Raw genomic sequence first — 19726 nt, forward strand, 5'->3', positions numbered from 1 at the left:
TATTTGCTCTAGTATCTTTTAATGCTGTTAATTTTGATTAAATTATATAATGAAAATCCTTAGTATTAAAATATAAGAGCTCTTAAACTTAATCTGTTCTTCTAATGCAAAATGCCAAAATAAAAATTTTCCTAACCTTATAAACATCATTTCATACGAACAAAGAAGCTGAAGGGGGAGTCGAGCAGACTGGCATAGGAAGAAAGGAGAGAAGGAGCAGAGGACTAAAACAATCAATAAAGAAAAATGCTTTGAAGAGTCTAAGACAAAGAAAAGTCATAATCTGCACCTGGGGAAATCATTTGGATGCCCAGGAAAACATCTTGGAGTGGTTTGAGGCAGTCTCAAGGGATGGTACACTGCACCACAGCAACAGAGTGGGAAGCTAGGGAGCTGAGACAACACAAAGGGAGGAGGAACAGAGGAAGCAGCCTGCCGATGGTGAAACCAAGGTGTGGCTAGAGGTGTGCATCTTAGGGAAGGAGCCCTGGGCACAGGCGCACATTTCTAATTTTCTTTAAATGTTGCTGAAAAGGCTCTTGCTTTCTTTATAGCTGAATTCAGGAGTTCTTCCCCTCCAGCTAAATGTTATGATTCCACTCCATTTTCCCAGCTTTCCTAAACTAGGAAATTGCATATGAATTCAAAACTTCTATGCTATACTATCATTTTCCTATTTTCCAAACATATATGAGCCAACTGGTATTATAAGGACATGAATGGTAGCATTTTGGCATATAGTCTGCTAACAATGGAGTTGGTGGCATGTTAGAATGTAATACAAATTCCCAGATTTCTCAAGTAGAGCCCATCAAATCTTGAAAGCAGAAAAGTAGTCTCGGATTCATGCTGCTGTTCTATCTACTATTATAGCTTCCTTGGCCTACACACCATAGTCTTAATTTCTGGTTTCTATCAAGTCCAGCATCAGTCCTCAGGGCCAGTCTGGGGTTTTCCAGAGCTACATTCCACATTTACTGAGCACTTCAATATGCCCTCCCTATTAATCCCCACGCTTGCCAAGGCCTCCATACTAATCTACCAGGCAGCAGGACTGACAAACTACTACTCCTCCTCTGCCACCCTCACCCTTGCCATTGGAGAAACTCAACCAGAATAAAACTTGGAGCCTTAAAAGACAGAAAACAGACACAAGAATGTAAAATCAGCCCTGGCCAGTGTGGCTCCGTTGGTTGGGTGTCATTCTGTGCACCCAATGGTTGCTGGTTCGATTCCCAGTCAGGGCACACGCTCGGGTTATGGGCTTAATCCCCAGTGGGGGACGTGCAGGAGGCAGCTGATCAGTGTTTCACTCTCACATCAATATTTCTCTCTCCCTCTCCTTTTCTCTCTCTCTCTCTCTAAAAATCATTTTTTTAAATCTTAAAAAAAATAAAAGAATGTTAAATCATGCCACAGGACCCAGGGGATTCCAAAGTTTGAGATTTTAGCTAATAGCCATTTATTCTGAAACTGTTCTCCCAGCCCTGAGTAAAAAGACAAATTTGGAAAATCTATGTTATATCCCAGGTTAGGATTGCTTAATTATTTCTCTTTTTTTAAAATATATTTTTATTGATTTCAGAGAGGAAGAGAGAGGGAGAGAGATAGAAACATCAATGATGAGAGAGAATCATTGATCAGCTGCTTCCTGCACGCTCCCTATTGGACATCAAGCTTGCAACCTGGGCATGTGCCCTGCCCGAGAATTGAACCATGACCTCCTGGTTCATAGGTTAACACTCAACCACTGAGTCACGCCGCTGGGTGGCTTCATTATTTCAAATATAAACTTCCTATGAAAAGAATATCCTTGATCAACCAGTGGTCTTGGAAATACAAAGTTTTATAAATTTCCAAGTCTTATAGTCTAAAAGACAAGTAAAATTAGTCGGACAAAGGAGGAGAACATCATTCCAAAAAGATAAGACAGCATAAGCAAAGGTGCAATAACAAAAGTCCATAAACATAGACCAGTGAGGTGGGCTGGACATCATAATATATATCAGCCAAAGCAAGGAAAGACGATTATCTCCACCTAAACTGGTGGGAAAATGGGTACTCTTATACACTGTTGGTAACATTATACAACAGTACAATTTTCCTGAATGGCAATATACTTGTCATAAGTCTTTAAAGTGTATTTATCATTGGAACAGAAATTCCAGTTCTGGAAATTTATCCTAGAGAAATAGGAACAAGTAAATAGAAACTATATGTATAAGTATTCATCACATTTTATTTATAACAGGGGAAAAAAAGAATCTTTGGCTTCCATCAACAGGGTACACAGTAAATAAATTATAGCACACTTTGTACCCTTTGAAGAAAAACAATGCTAGAGTTCTAAATTCACTGTGACCAGAGAGATGTTCAAAAGCTATTAAAAATGAGAAAAGGATCTCATATGTAGAATAGCATATGGAATATAAAACCATTTAAGTATTGGTAATATATATATGTGTGTGTGTGTGTATATATATATATGATCTATCTATATAAAAGCCTAAGCAGCCAGAACACCAGAATGACTGAAACTACTGGTCACTATGATGCACACTGACCACCAGGTGGCAGATGCTCAACGCAAGAGCTGCCCCCTGGTGGTCAGTGAGCTCCCACAGCCAACCTCCCGTGGCCGGCCAACCTCCCGTGGTCCCTCCCCCCATCCGGCAGGCCCTGGCCGGCAGCTAGCAGCTGGAAGGAAGGCCCCGGCTGGCAGCCAGAAAGCCCCAATAATCCCTGATCACCAGCCAGGCCTAGGGACCCCACACATGCACGAATTTCATGTACCAGGCCTCTAGTACACAAATAAAATCTGTTAAAGCATACTTCTTGTGACAGATGTTCAAAAAGACAGTTAGTGAAAAAGGCAGAATACTGAATAGCACGTACAGCATGAAACCCTTAAAATATATTATATATGGGGTGGGTTAAAAGTGAGTTCACAGTTGTTGGTATGAAAATAATGCAATAATTAATAAATAATAAGAATAAACTGTTTTGTGTACTCACAACTGTAAGCCTGCTTTGCCCACCCCAGTATAAAAATGTTAGAATACAGATGTTTATAGTAAGACACCTCAAAGTGATAAGAATAATAGGTAATTTTATTATATTTTTGTTAATGTCTATTTTCTCTTTACTCAATAATGAATATGGATTGCAGCTCTAAGTTAATTTTTTAATAGTCAATTAATTTTTAGAGAGAGAAAGAGTGAGGGAGAAAGAGATAGAAACACCAGTGTGAGAGCACATCAATCAGGTGCCTCCTGCATGCTCCCCAACAGGGGATCAAGCCCACAAGCCAGGTACATGCCCTTGACTAGGAATTGAACCAGCAACTTCCTGGTGCACAGAACAACACCCAACCAACTGAGTCACACTAGTATTTTAAATACTAGTTCAGATTTCCAATCCTAATTGCAATAATCTGCATAAGATAATGGGCTACTGTGCTATCTATTACAACTCCATCACTAACTAGAAAAAATTCACTAGCCTGAGTAAATCAGTTAATTCTGTGGAATTCAGCTTCCTCTTCCATAAATAGGTTAAGCAAGATAGACTTTAAGGTCACTTGTAGCTTTAACATTTTTAATGTTTATAACCTTCAAATTGTCTCCTCCTAATTCTCATTTTTGCTTTGTTATATTACAAGATTTTTCTATTTCTAACTCAAGATATAAAAGTCAGAAAGCAAAGACTTTGTAGTATATAAATCAATAAAACAAATGAATGTTTTTGTATAAAAATTATGATCACAATCTTAAAACAGAAAATTGCCTGACTTTATCGCTAAAACTCTTCTAAGATTGCCCTGGGTAGTGATCTTATCTCTATACTTTTCCATACTTTTCACTTCAAATATTTGTGTGCGACTTTTATAATCAGAAAGAAATACAATCCATAAAAATTCCAAATATACATACCCTATAGCCTAGCAATTCCATAACTTAGAAAACTATATGCACATCTGCACAAAAATAAATGTAAACATTATCTTCAAATAAAAAAAACTGAATATTAAGAAAATGATTGGATAAACTGCACAATACTATACAGCAGTAATAAAGAGTATTGGCAATGAGGGATTAACACAATACATTATGGAGGAAATAACAGGACACAAAATAGTGTAACCTTTTTTATTTATTCACACACACACACACACTACATATTTCTGTAAGCACATAGTTATTTAACTACATAGAAAATGGTCTGTCAAGGACAGCCAAACTATTAACTGTAACCCAGAGGGGATTTTTATTTTATCTGAATTGTCTGGCAAAGCAACTACCATGTATTCATTTGTGCATTATTCAATTTTTAATTTAATTTTTAAATATAAATTTCATTACTTTTAAACCATGCTTTAGTAAACCAATTCCTCTGAAAAGATGACCCATAAGAGTTCAAAAATTCTAATACTTGAACCCCTTCTACACATAAAGGACTAGGACAGAAAGCATTTATCAAGTTCCTAATTGATGTTGGTCCATGATAGGTACTTTACATATGTTATCCCATTTAATCCTAACATGAGAATTATCATCATTTTCTTCATGAGGAAATTGATGTTCAGAACTTAAATAGCCGAATCCGGTTTGGCTCAATGGATAGAGCGTCAGCCTACGGACTGAAAGGTCCCAGGTTCGATTCCGGTCAAGGGCATGTACCTGGGTTGCGGGCACATCCCCAGTGGGGGATGTGCAAGAGGCAGCTGATCAATGTTTCTAACTCTCTATCTCTCTCCCTTCCTCTCTGTAAAAAATCAATAAAATATATTTTAAAAAAAAGAACTTAAATAACCTGGCAAAAGCATAGTGATATTATAAGACAAGATTAAGCTCAGGTCTGCCTAACTCTAAAGCTCAAGTATCTCTTAAAGAAAAACTAAAGTAGATGTTCCTCAATCTACCTCCAACTAAACAACTCTACCTCAAATTCTTAAGCTTTCAAATGTCCAAATGACCTATTTTTAGCTCAATTAGAAAACATAATAAGCTATAAAAAGTACTCTGAAATATACTAGAAGTTTGATTATAAAATGTGATTTAGGGATCAAATGTGATTTAGGGATTAAACTACTTGTAAATATATGTATAAATTAAATATACATTACATGCTCTAAAAGTAAATCTCAGCTATCACAAAAATACTCCATTATGAGGATAGCTGTTGAAATGAAGTATTCTAAAGTTATCACCATCAAAAAATATTTACTATGATATTCACATTGAGCCATAATCATAATTAAGGAGCAAATGATTATATATATCACAGAAGTTAAAGAATCTAAGAGGAATGAAGAAAGACGAAAAGACCTAAAGAACGACAGATGAGAAGTAATGGTGAACAAAAACCACATTTCAAATCCTCTGATATTCCCCTAGGAATTACTTCCAGAAGAGATTTAAAAGCCTCCTTTACCCATGCACACAAAAAGATCTCCTTTTAGCATTCTATCATAAAATATGGCATTGTTGTGATGCAATTATGTACTATTAAAGTCTCCACTGGCGATTTAAAAGCTAATCTGGAGAGCTTAGGCCAAGACAAAAGCAAATGTTACTTCTTTCCTAGACACAGGAGAAATATCTGTGTTGAAGATCAGCTTTTCACGTGCCCAGAAATCAAATCCAATTCATGTAAATAAAGTAGAATTGTTAGCAAGGCTGTTGGATGCATAATGCTAGGTATGCTAAAATAATATGAAGATTTTAATCAACCATATAAATACAAACATGAAATTTATAGATTTTTCAAGATTATATCAAGATATTTAGATTATTGTAATAAAGTGCTATGTAACATCAGTAAACCATTTCATTATGTAATAGTTTTCTAAAGTTTCTACTGGCAATAGATACAAGTAGAAACTCCTTTCCTATCTGCCTGGCTTTAGTCAAGGAAGTGCGCATGCACCCATTCATATTCAACTATGTATTCTCAGATCTTGCCTTTTGAGAAGCCATTCCACTTCACCACAACAGTAGTGTTATAAAGGACTTACTAGAAATATTTATTATATTAATAAGCACTAAAAAAAATTGAAATTTCAAATTGACAGTCTATTTCCCTGTACATTGCTTTTTTTAAATAATCCTTGACATATTAGGTGTAACTTAGTTATGTGATTAGAAAAGCAATTACATTTCATATTCTTTTAATAAGTTACTCTGCACTTCACTAAATTTCTTAAGACAATTTCATTGTACTTATAACAGCAATTTGGATAAATTTTGGTATACCTTCCTAGGAGAAATCTCTATCTCTATCTCCCACTTCTAAACTATTAAAAGAGAAATTAATTATAAACAAATAAAAATCTAGTTGTAGTAGTACTTGTTCTGTCACTAAGTAATTATATGATCGTGGCTAAGTTATTCCATTCTGAGTATCGGTGTCCTTGTCTACAAAATTAAGAATTTAAACTAGATAATATCCATAAATCTGTAGTTTTAAAACTTTTTAAATTCTATTTTTAAAAAGTTTTAAATTGTAAATCTCACCTCATCTGAAGAATCTAGTTGTCCCAATGTCCCTGTTGCACCTGCAAAACCTTTGAAAAGGAAAAAAAAGTTGCCCTTCATAGTTGTTACATAATGCTTTACTTGCTACATCACAATATCAAAAGCTAAGTTTTGTTATATTAAGACATCTCATTCTAACAGTTATCTTGGCAAAGTTCAACATTTATCTTTAATAAATTTGGATCTAATACTTTATATACTTTATACTTTCAATAGGAAATCCCAGTGAAAACCCAAATATAATCATTACAAATGGTGTTTCAAAAGTATCTCTATTTTTTCCCCTTTTTATTGAATTTATTTGGGTGACACTGGTTAACAAAATTATACAGGTTGCAGGTACACAATTCTACAACCCATCATCTGTACACTGTATTGTATGTTCATCATCCCAAGTCAAGTCTTCATCCATCACCATTTATCATCCCCCTTCTCCACACAACTCCCTCCCCTCTAGCAATCACCACACTGTTGCCCCTGTCCAGAAGTTTTTTCCCTGGTTTTTTTCCTTTTTGCTCAATTCCTCCACACCTCCAAAACCTTACCCTCAACCTTTTTAGTTTTAAACTATGGTTTACTAAAATTCTGGGCTACTCTTAAATATAACAACTGCTGCATTTTTTTACTAGTTAGAAACAGAACCTTAATAAACTAAACAAATTCCATTTAAGAAAAATGCTTTCAGCCCTGACCGGTTTGGCTCAGTAGATAGAGCGTCGGCCTGCAGACTGAAGGGTCCCAGGTTCAATTCCGGTTAAGGGCATATACCTTGGTTGCAGGCACATCCCCAGTAGGGAGTGTGCAGGAAGCAGCTGAATCGATGTTTCTCTCTCATCGATGTTTCTAACTCTCTATCCCTCTCCTTCTCCCTTCCTCTCTGTAAAAAATCAATAAAATATATATTTTTTAAAAAACATATTAAAAAAAAGAAAAATGCTTTCTCTTCTTTGGCTAATCTATTCACTTTTGCTTCTAAATCTTTAAACTTTTATTACTTTCCTTACAAAAAAGGATACATTATTTAAATTTCTCCAATAATGAAAAAGTTTGAAGGGGGTTATTTTGTTTGTTTTAATACAGAAAAGTTATCATTATCCAAATTACATATTTAGACAAACCTTGAACTGCCAGAGTGCTAGTGCCAGCAGATGGCTCCTGTATACCATATACAAGTTTATCCTCAGGATAGGTAAGTCCAGAGCTCTTCAAAGCTATAAGGTACTTTTCGTGACTTTTCTTTGCACAAGTATTTTCTCCAAGACCTAATATTTAAAACAAATTTAAAATAGGATTAAAATATTCCATTTGAAATATAAGTACAGTCAATTCAGTCACTAATATATATATTATATATCTATAAATAGGTGAATATGCTATTGAAGGGAGAACCCTAGCGTGAATTACATAAAATAATTTCACACCTTTTTTACTCATGTTTGGCATTAACAATCCCAGAATGTACAGCACATTTATAACAAATAGTGAAACCTACTAAGTAACTGAACATCTAAAATATGCCAGAGATTATATATAAGGCACAGAGCAGGCAAAGATTAATAAGGCAGATTCCTGCCTTCAATGAATTAGTGTTAGAGAAAGACAATATGGTAAAAGACAATTATGTAGTAGACTTCATCATTTGGTTTGATAACCTGTGTTCTCCTAATACTGTGCAACCAACTTAGCCAAAGCAGAGTACTTAGGACAGACTTCCTGGAGAGGATAATCCCTGGGTGAAATTTTAAAATATTACAACTGAAATTACTGTTAACTCCTGTTTTATTATCATATTTAAGGTATTAAAAGTATAATTTCAACAGAAGTATCAGTTAAAACTAATTTATTCCAAAAAATACTGAAAAGTTTAGGTTCTAGAATTGAACAATCCTAAAACTTTCACTTTAGCATTTCAGCTTATTAATTATTGCCAATTTTTCTATTGTTTTGTTTTTAATATATTATGGAAGATGGAATAATAGTAAAAGAAAACACTAATATTTAAGAATTCCTTAAAAGAAAAAGTTGTTCTCTGTCTGAAAGCCAAATTACCATGGCATTTGCCACCTCTTTAGGCAGACTGTGTATCTTAAATTAAGATCTCAGCCTCTCTGATTATAAAAAGATATAAATGAGTTTCTTTAGTATTTGCTGAGTTTTATTTCCTCTCTTTACTAGCCTCAATAACTGCAATAGAACAGTTTTGTTTGTTTTTTAAATCTCTGTCCAATCTCTCTGAGCTGGTATAAAAAAAAAACCTCCAACACAGACTAAATAGATAGGAATTAAAAACAACCATAATTAGTTTGCAAAGAATAAAGAACTCATAACGTTCTATGTAAGAAATGACTAAATTTCTCCTGAGTAATAAAAAACACACATTTATCTCAATGAGATAGATTTGTAATACCTTTTAGTTAACAAAATACATTTCATCAATCTCTCACAAGCCTGAGAAAAATGAATATATAAAATTTTATATGGCCGAAACCGGTTTGGCTCAGTGGATAGAGCGTCGGCCTGCGGACTGAAGGGTCCCAGGTTCGATTCCGGTCAAGGGCATGTGCCTGGGTTGCGGGCACATCCCCAGTGGGAGATGTGCAGGAGGCAGCTGGTCGATGTTTCTCTCTCATCGATGTTTCTGACTATCTCTCTCCCTTCCTCTCTGTAAAAAATCAATAAAATATATTTAAAAAAAAAAAAAAAAAATTTTATATGGTCCATGAGCATCTACCTAATCTAAAGCTAGCCTAATATAGTAGCCTTTCTTTGTACCACTATCCCCATAACATTCATTTCATTTCAACCACACTAGCCTTTTTTATTCCTTTTTTAAAAATAAGCTCATTTTCACCCATAAATATTCCCACATGTACACTGTATTATGATATTCTTTATATTTATCCTGATTGGGGTTCTTTAAACATCTTGGATCAATAAGTCTATATTTTTCATCTAATTTGGGGAATTGTAGTCATGATTTCTCCAAATGTTTTTTAATGCCCCAATTCTCACTCGCCTGTCATGATATTTGGTCATCTTATTCTAATAGGCCCTTGAGGTTCTGTAGTGTTTTCGGTTTTCTAGGTTAAATAATCTATTGATGTGTCTTCAAATTCACTAAGTCTTTCTGCCTTGTCTATTCTACTGCTAAACCCATCCAATAAATTTTTCAATTAAATTCTTGCACTGTACAGTAATTTTCAGTTCTAGAATTTTATTATTTATGTTTCTTTGCTAAGATTCCTTATCTCTTTGATCATAATTATTTGAACAGGTTTTTCTTTAATTTCTTAAACATATTTATAATAATTTCTTTAATGTCTACCTGCTAAATCCAATATCTGGGCTATTGCAAGGTCAGTTTCTACTGACTGTTTTGATAACATATTGGACATTGTTTAAAAAAAAAAAAAGAACAGTTTATTTATTTTTTAGAGAGGGAGAGAGAGAAACATGATGTGAGAGTGCAACAGTGATGGGTTGCTGCCTCCTGCACACCCTTTATTGGGGTTGGAGCCTCAACCCGGGCCTGTGTCCTTGACCAGAAATCGAACCGGCAACTTCCTCGTACATAGGATGATGCCCAACCAACTGAGCCACACCAGCCAGGGTGATATTGAACATTCTAATGATACATTATACAAGATTCTGGATTCTATTATATTCCTATGAAGAGTATTCATTTTATTTTAGAAAACAGTTCAATTAATAGCCTGATCATGGATGTGAGGGCGATCTGGCTGCAACATCTGTCAGTCACCCCATTGATCGCCAGGGTTGATCAGGCTGATCTGGCTGGCTAGGCAGGTGTCCCCCTCCTCCCTCACCACCCATGTGTGTCCCTCCCCAAGCTGCACGCTTGGTCGAAGAGGATGACCTTCCCCTCAGAGGAGAGGACCGGTCTTCAGTCAAGAGTATAGTTGTAGCTGCGCTCCCCTGCTAGAACCTCCAGACAACTCTCAATTAATAGCCTGATCACCTAGAACTCATGAAGGTTTGGTTTAAAACTTTTGTAAAGAACAGATCTGTGGAAAGCCTAAGTTTCTCAAAATGCCCTCTGAGCTGACAGGAATCATCTCCATAATCTATCTTCCTGGCAGATACTGACAGGGCTTTAGGCTTCATTAAGGCTGACCTACACCAGCCCTTACTCTAAGTTTGGCCTTCTGTCTCAGCTAGATGCCTGAGGTATTAACAAACTCCAGTGTCTCCCAATACTACTTAACCAGTTTTATGTTGTTTATGGCATAAGGGATGGACTGACCAATAGTCAGAGAGAAAAATGTCCTCTACCTGAAATCTAGTCCTATCCCATTACCACCCAACTCCCCTCGCCCTTTGTGAAGCTTCCTCACCTTCACCATCAGTGAAATCAGTCTCTCTTTAATATACACTTGTCCTACCCTTTCATAGCATTTACTACAATTAATGATTAGTCTGAGGGTTTTATTAATGTCATCTCACTCACTAGACTATAAGCTTTATAAGGGTAGAAATAGGATTATCAGGTTTATTAATTACCTTCTCTACCCAAGCTCTAATACCTAGCTCAAAGCCAAACCACACAGTAGATACTTAAGTATTTGTTGAAGAAATAAATATATCCGACTATCTGTAAATAACAGATGGTTAACAATAAACATGGAAATTATACCAAGAAACAAGACAAACTTCAATTTGCAAAACATGCTATTTATGAACCAGCATAAAGAATGCCATTTAAAATATTTATAACAAGATTTTTAAATAATTGATATATTTATTATACTATGAATTTGAGCTAAACGAAAAGTATAAAAACTAAAATATTTTATATAACAGTATAGTATACTATGTAAAAACATACTCAACAATTCCAAGTTTTAAAACTTAAACTCTACATTATTATAAAATCCTAAAAAAACCCAAAAGTTTAGAATACCAAAGATGAAAACATAAAACGGTTGTTGTTCTTGTTAGAAGGAAGAAAGAATATAGTTATGATTATGTCACATCCAAAGTTAACACCCTAGCTGGTTTTGAGCAGTGGTTAGAGAGTCGGCCTACAGACCAAAGGGTCCTGGGTTCAATGCCGGTCAAGGGCACGTACTTAGTTGTGCAGGCTCCTCCCTAGCCTGGGCTCTGGTAAGGGCTCCTGCAGGAGGCAACCAGTCGATGTGTTTCTCTCACATCGATGTTTCTCTCTGTCTTTCCCTCTCTCTTCCACTCTTCCTAAAAATCAATGGAAAAATATCCTGAGGTAAGGATTAACAAAAAGGAAAAAAAAAAGTTAAGAGACCTAGGTTCTAGTCCCAACTTCAAAATAAATTAGTTATAAGGTCTTAAACTAGTCATTTAATTTTTAGGGGGCTTCGTTTCTTCATCCATAAAATCAGATATTCTTAATAACATCCAGCTTTATGAAAAAAATCTACATTTTACTTTTAAGTTCTAAAATACACAATTTCTAATAAGTATACAATATAAGTAAACTTTAACGTTCTTCTACTCTAACACTTTACTCACCAGAAGTCAGATCTTTGTAGTTCTGTTGGTTTGTCAAAACCTGAGTAAGAACAGACCTCATCGCTCCTCCCATTTTAGTTAGATCTTCTAAAAAGGAAATTTGAGGTTCCAAAAGCTGAAGAACTTTGCTAAGGTCTTTTTCTGATGGTACATCAGCTGCTAAAGAAAAAAATTAAACATTATAATTAACTTTCTTTAAAATATTTTGATAAGAATAATATTTTATTCATTTAAAGTTATAGTGACTTAGATGACAGTATTTTATAATCAAAAAAGTTAATATAAAAACTCTATGTGGAAATTAGGTATCCACCAAGCACCCAGCCTAGGGTAGACTTGGTCAGGTATTCAGTCATATAAGAAAAGGTTAATGAGGAAAAAGATACCATAGGTATTATTTAATTTGTGTAAGAAGCATTCAATTTGAGGGCTCTATACTTCCAGATACATAAATGTAATCATAAGATCATTTCAAAATTACATAGTATTTAAGAAAAAAGTAAAACAAGACCAAAATCAAATACATTGTACAAAATTATGTCAGTTCTAAATTTAAACCTGTGTAGCAAATAACACATCCTCTATCATATTCCAAAAATACAGACCTGTGTTAGCTGGAGGTCAAAGCAACTAACATGAAAAATAACTGTTTTCAGAAACATGAATGTTTTTACTAAAACAATTTAAAAATACCAGGCAATATATGTCTAGTAGAGATAAAGGAAGAAAAGGGAAACTTGCATAGTAACTGAAAAAGAATATTTAAGAGGAAAAGAAAACAAATGCTTTAGAGAAACTGAGGTCTAAAAGAAAGAAGTGAATAGAGAGATTTAGAGTTTAGCTATGATTGGTTAAAAGAAGAATGCATGCCCTGACTTGTTTGGCTCAGTGATTAGAGCGTCGGCCTGCGGACTGAAGGGTCCCAGGTTCGATTCTGGTCAAGGGCATGTACCTTGGTTGCGGACGCATCCCCAGTGGGGGGCGTGCAGGAGGCAGCTGATCGATTTTTCTAACTCTCTATCCCTCTCCCTTCCTCTCTGTAAAAAATCAATAAGATATATTAAAAAAAAAAAAAGAAGAATGCATATAAGGGAGCTAACAGGGTCCAGTGTGCCCAGTAAAAAGGACATCAATTTCATTGATTAATTCAGCATCTACTCCATTATAGGCACTGAGAAACAAAACTAAATTAAGACATAGTTACTAACTCACACCTAGTTCAAAGAGAATCTGTGAATTCTAGACAATGATGAGTCCTAAGACCCAAACCAAAAGCCTTACTTTCTCAATAGAAAATTAATAGTATATGTTATTCATGTTTATAATCTCCCCCAATGACTTATACAGTTAAAATAGTAAATATTTAATTAACTTTAATTTTTGGTTCCTAAGAGCTCTAACACAAGTTCTGACATTGGTCTGAGGATTGTAGGGTGAAATGAAAATGGAATTCAAGGCAACTGTAAAACCACAAGATCTCTGAACTTCCATTACCACAGATTAGATCATTTCAAGTCCTTTCTTTAATTTTAAAGTCTTTTTTTTTTCACACAGACACAAGAAATATATGCTAAGCATAAATAGTTATATAGAGAGGAAAACATCATGAATCTAAGTTCATAAAGTTTATCTTAAGACAAAAAAGTGCTTCCATTCATTCCTTTATGTTTTCAACAATGATAACAGATAATTATCAAAGCTATGTATCTACGTTATCTACCTTTATAACTGCTAAATGTCACCACAGGAAAAAATAAATATAATGTACTTTTGTTTGAATTATTCTGATTATTGAGGAATCGTACAGAGGGCAAGTTCAATAACCCAGATGGTCTCTGGTTCGTTCATTCCTAAGACAAGACTAGTTTGGAACTAAATCAAAATAATATTTCTTTCTGTATTTTACAAGACATACTCTGAAAAGAGTAGAAGTATTTAACAAAGGATTGTATAATTTGCTAAAAATGTAGACATAAGAAAGGGTTCGCTCACAATGAAGAAAACATAATAGCTTTAGGAATAATAAAGATGCTATGTGATATTTCTTCACACTTAAAGGATGGGGGAGATACAGAAGATAAAAATGTGTGCCATAGTTTCAAATTAAATCTAAGATTATTTATAGCATAAATAATTTAAAACCTCTAAAAGTAATGCAAAATGCTGTCCCTTATATGACAAAAATGCAGGTATCATTAGAAAAGTAAAAAGCAACAAAAAATTAATAAATTTGTTTTATATCACTAGTGGATATCTGTAATCCACAATGTCAGACTGAAAACTTTAACAGATAATAGCTAAATCCAAATATTTAACTAAAGTATATTTTTAAAGACTATGAATAAATCTTAAAAGGTAAAAAGAATATCTATAATTTGCATGTTTCTTTTCTCTTTTTAACACTATCATGTTGCTTACACCCATACATTCTACCAGAAACATGGGAGTGAGCCATTTGACTCTCTCATAAGTTCTTATATATGGAGAGGAACAAAAATATATAGACCCCTACAAAAAAGGGGGGAGGAGGGCAAATCTATAGACAGATAGCTATAGATATTGGTGAAAGAGTAGTTTAGTCTTCTGAAAATCTAAGTTAAATTCAAACTTTTCCGGGACTTCTTAATTCTGATCTATCACAATATAACTGCAAATAGAGTCACTTTAACCCTATAAAATGATTATTTCCTCATATGCAAAAGGCTAATAAATTTTATCAAAACCATCTTTGATCACAGGAACACACAGTGCCCAACTGTGCCAACTATAAGGTTATTGATTTTATATTTAGTGTGTTTTTACTTAATATTTCACAGTCTCCTCATAAAAAATATTGCAAAAATAAGATATCCGAAAAAAACTCACCTGTTATTAATGCTAAACTTTGTTATCTGGAATTTAAAAAGAGTACTAACAAAGAAAAGATTAAACATACCTGGCTCATTATAGCCTTCTCTTAAGTACTGAATGAGACAAAAAATAAATCTTGGAAGCACAAATTCAGACATCATCAGTAAGTCTTTGGGGACACAAGGGATATTTGAACTTGATTTAATTTGATGTCTTCTGCAAAACCTGTAATATGAAAAACAAAAAAACAATTAATAGTGATGTCTTATCTGCCAAGAATACAGTACTTCTATTTACAATATCCATAAATAGAATGCAAGCCAATATCAAAGCCAATGTATTCTTCCTTTATAATTTTTAAGGCACCAGGTTAAAAGAATATATAGTTTTAACAAGTCTTTAAACTAAAAAATGGTACTGAGGGATATTTCTTCCTAATAAAAGACCATACTAATTAAGTTCCCACTAGAATACAAAAAGAAAATCTCATTACAGAATTTATATTTTTAACTGCAATTTATTAGTTTCAAGTACTATTTTATTACTTATATCCTTTATAAACCACTAATTATAAATTAATCATTTCCCAAGAATTTGCATTCCTTAACTATTTCTAACTTTTTGCATTAATGAATAAGCGATATAAAAGTTGAAGTTTATTTTTAAAGTTTACACACTTGAGTATATACATTTCAATTTTTATTTATACTTATTTTAAAGCATGATTGGTATACTGGAGCAAAAAATGAAGAAAACTTCATTCACAATCCAATAATCACAATTAAGGTATTTTGTGACTAAACACAAAATAACCACACTAAACATATAAAATGCCTAGAAATAATCTTAAGAAGGGTGTAGAAACTATTTTAGTTGAAAAATATAAAAGATCTGAATAGAGAAAACTATATAACCAAATGGGAAATCCAATTTTTTTAAAGTCTGTTCCACCAAACTTAATACCATTAGACTTAAATCCCAATGGGACTAATTATAAACTAATTGTAAAATTCAAATGGAAGAACATATGTGTGAAAAAAATCAGTACAAATGAAAAAAAAAATTAATGATAGTGAGCTAGACCTTAAAAACACAGTACAAAGCTATTATAATTAAAAATCTGTGGTAATGTTATCACATCAATGGACCACAATGGAGTCTAGAAGCAGGCTATGTAAATTTGCAAATTTAACATAATAAATGTGGCATCTCAATTCAATGGGGAGAAGACAAAGTGCTTAGGGGCAACTAGTTATTTAAATGCAGAATGTAAATTTGATTTTTCTTATGCCATAAGCAAAATATATTTCATACAGATCAAAATCAAATGTGAAAAAAGTTACCAGGAAGAAAATAAACTATTCCCCTAAATAATCTCAAGGTCTTGAAACAAAACCCATAAAATATAACAATTAACTACATAAATCAAAAGCTTCTATGCAGAAGACAATTACAAACTGGAAAAAATATTTACACTATGTAAAAAAGATTAATATATATGATCTATAACTCTCAAAAATGGATAAGAAAAAGAAAACAATTTAATAGAAAACTCAGAAAAGGTCATGAACGATTCAAAAAAGAAGTACTGAATAGCCAACAAACGTGAAGATGCTCAAGTTCCCTAATAATCAAAACAATTAATCAATCATCAAATCAGCAAATAAAACAATGAATAGCTTCTCTTTCTGCACTCATGTGACTGAAAAGAAAATTAGGATAATTCTGTACATGTTGCTTCATAAAATCCTTTATGTAAATAAAACAAGTATACTATTTCTTTTGTTTAAAAAAATAAAGCAATGAATTTCATTAAAATAAAATATGAGTGCCCTCGCCGGTTTGGATCAGTGGATATAGTGTCCCCCTTGCCCACGGACCGAAGGGTCTAGGTTCGATTCTGTACCTAGGTTTTAGCTTACTGGAGGCAATCATCTCTCTCTGTCTCTCTCCCTTCCTTCCACTCTCTCTTTAAAAAAAAAAAAAAATCCTCTGATGAGAATTAATAAAAATTAAAAATAAATAAAAATGACCCCTTTAAAAAAATAAATAAATACTAAAACATGAGTAACTAGAAAATGTCCATTTTGTGATGCCTACTGAAATATTTGACCCATGCTATGAAGCCACTAGGCAGCGGTTCTCAACCTGCGGGTCACGACCATCGGAAAATACATATAGCATATCAGATATTTACATTATGATTCATAACAGTAGCAAAATTACAGTTATGAAGTAGCAACGAAAATAATTTTATGGTTGGGGATTACCACAACATGAGGAACTGTATTAAAGGGTTGCGGCATTAGGAAGGTTGAGAACCACTGCCGGACTAGAGGAAGGCTTGAGGGGAAATTTTTCACTTAGAGATCAGACTGTTAAATCCTTACCAATCTGTATGACCAGAAGTGAAAAAAATTAGGCTCTGTGATGCTTGTAAAACACACAGCACTGATTTCAAGCACCATTTATAAAGTGTTCTTACCAAACAAGATGAATTTGAATGACATCACAACTCTAGAACTAACCACCATTTATAAAAAAAACAAAGGAGATAAAGGAACAAGTTAAATGACACCACAAAAAAGCAGACAAATCATGAATGTAGAACATTATACAGGACTTCACTAGAGGTGATGGGCCCATATTCAGCGTGCAGATGATGTTTTATTCAGTTGTACATTTGAAGCCTGTATGGTTTTATGAACCAATGTCACCACAATAAATTCAAAAATAAATAAATAAATCCTATATAATAAAAGCTTAATATGCTAAGTGTCCGGTCGCCTGGTCGTCCATTCAACCAATCAAGGCATAATATGCTAATGATATGCTAAGGCCGCTCAACCACTTGCTATGATGTGCACTGACCACCAGGAGGCAGATGCTCCAACCGGTAGGTTAGCTTGCTGCTGTGGTCCAGCCAATCAGGATTGCGCAAGACAGGCTGGACACGCCCTGGAGCCCTCCCTCGGTCCCTCCCCAGCCCCGATAGTGCACCGGTGGGGTCCCTCGGCCTGGCCTGCGCGCTCTCACAATCCGGGACCCCTCAGGGGATGTCAGAGAGCCAGTTTCAGCCTGACGGAAGAACAACCAGTCCCTATAACATGCACTGACCACCAGCGGGCAGACACTCAACGCAGGAGCCGCCCCCTGGTGGTCAGTGTGCTCCCACAGGGGGAGCACAGCTCAACCAGAAGCAGGGGCTCATGGCTGGCGAGCGTAGCTGCAGTGGCGGAGCCTCTCCCGTCCCCGCAGCAGCGCTAAGGATGTCCAACTGATGGTTTAGGCCCACTCCTCATGGGAAAACAAGGACCTCTCCCCAGGGTAACCTTTCCTCCCCTAGTATATGCATGGTCATGAAGTTTAGACCCCCTGACCTTTCATATCACTGGTCTTGCAGTTTTGACCCTCCCTGTGACCTTTCCTCCTCTGGCCTTTGCTAGTTGTACAAGTGAAACCCCCTGAGGGGGGTGATGAACAAGAGGATCAGAGAATAGCTCTTAAGCATTAAGCCCCCAGGACAATGAGGTTCTGACCCAAATCAAATACATCTGGGTCTCAGCTGTGTTTCAGCTCCAGACTGAGAAAAGCATCAAAACCAGACAAGCAATGCCAAAGCTGACATCAGGACCAGCAGCATTGACTATGACCTCCCTGACCTGATGCCAACTGATCAATAGAGACCACAACGCTGAAAGGACACACTTGGAAAGCTGAATATTCTAATGGGATCCTCCCCTGAGACCTTCAGATAAAAATCCTCAAGAAGAAGGACTCAACGCAGCTCTCTCTAGGGAGAACTCCCATGCCTTTACCCACCTCCTTCTTTAATCCCCTTCCTCCAGGAGAGGTTTTCTTGCCTCTCTCCTTCTGGGCTCCCTCTGTAACTTGTTTCGTGAGCCCATTTCTTCTACATCTGCAACTTTCTAAATAAACTTTCTCTTATAGTTTGAGTCTAGACTCTTAATTCTTTCTTAGCCAGAACTCAAGGACCCAAGGTTGTTAAACCAGGTCCAGTCTGACTCCACCGGTCTAACACCTAGTGCCATTTTGCCCCACCAACAGATCCATAAAAGACTTTGCATTTGTTTAAAAGAATGAGATAGATCGATAAACATAAAAATAGAATCATGCCTAAGATAAAGTGAGAAAAGAAATGCATAGCAGTATAAATAATCTCTTTTATATATTAAATTTTACAGAAAGAATAGGCAAGAAAATGTTGACATATGTAAGAAGAAAAATATTTAGAAAATGTATACCAAATTTGGTGTAAATTACCTGGGAGTGATATGGCATACTTTTATTTTCTACATTAATTCTACCTGTAATTTTGAATTTTGTATAACAAACATATCTAAAGAGAACCAAGATGGCGGCATAGGTAAACACCTGTACTTGCTGACTCCCACAACCACATCAAAATTACAACTAAAATACATAACAACTATCATCCAGAACCACAGGAAAGCTGGCTGAGTGGAAGTACTACAACTAGAAAGGTAAAGAAGAAAGTGCACTGAGACTGGTATGAGGTGTGGAGGCACAGAACAGGCTGGCACCCAGGTGCGCCACTTTTTTAATTGGAAGGGAGATACAAGCTCCTGCTTGCTCTCAGCTCCAGTGCCGGGCGAGACTCAGGGGGACCCAGACACATACAGAGAGAAACTGGACTTTCTGGCATCAGGGCAAGAACTTGGGGGCGTCTTTCTTCCAGACGGAGATGCTCCCAAGGTTCATTGTTCCTCTGCTGGAACCTCCCCAGTGCAGGGCTGACTGGCAGCCATTGCTGTTTGCTCCACCCTGGAGATTCCCTGAGTCCCCACCCTACC

General features: G+C 35.3%; 1 protein-coding gene across 12 annotated transcripts in view; it reads right to left on the reverse strand.

Annotated features, from left to right (window-relative positions):
* Positions 1-19726, reverse strand: part of UBR3 (ubiquitin protein ligase E3 component n-recognin 3 (putative)) — a 173364-nt gene that overhangs the window by 130264 nt on the left and 23374 nt on the right. For 10 of the 12 annotated variants that reach the window (XM_023745047.1, XM_023745010.1, XM_023745055.1 and 7 more), the window contains exons 2-5: positions 14977-15116; positions 12042-12200; positions 7655-7798; positions 6516-6565 (exon numbers count right to left, since the gene is read on the reverse strand). In XM_023745047.1, coding sequence (XP_023600815.1) covers positions 6516-6565; positions 7655-7798; positions 12042-12200; positions 14977-15116 — 493 coding nt within the window. Of the gene's footprint in view, positions 1-6515; positions 6566-7654; positions 7799-12041; positions 12201-14976; positions 15117-19726 lie in introns of those variants that run through there. The other 2 variants (XM_023745011.1, XM_023745059.1) reach the window with 2 other exon arrangements.

Source organism: Myotis lucifugus, unplaced genomic scaffold, assembly GCF_000147115.1.
Source record: "Myotis lucifugus unplaced genomic scaffold, Myoluc2.0 scaffold_5, whole genome shotgun sequence".
Lineage (NCBI taxonomy): Eukaryota > Metazoa > Chordata > Mammalia > Chiroptera > Vespertilionidae > Myotis > Myotis lucifugus.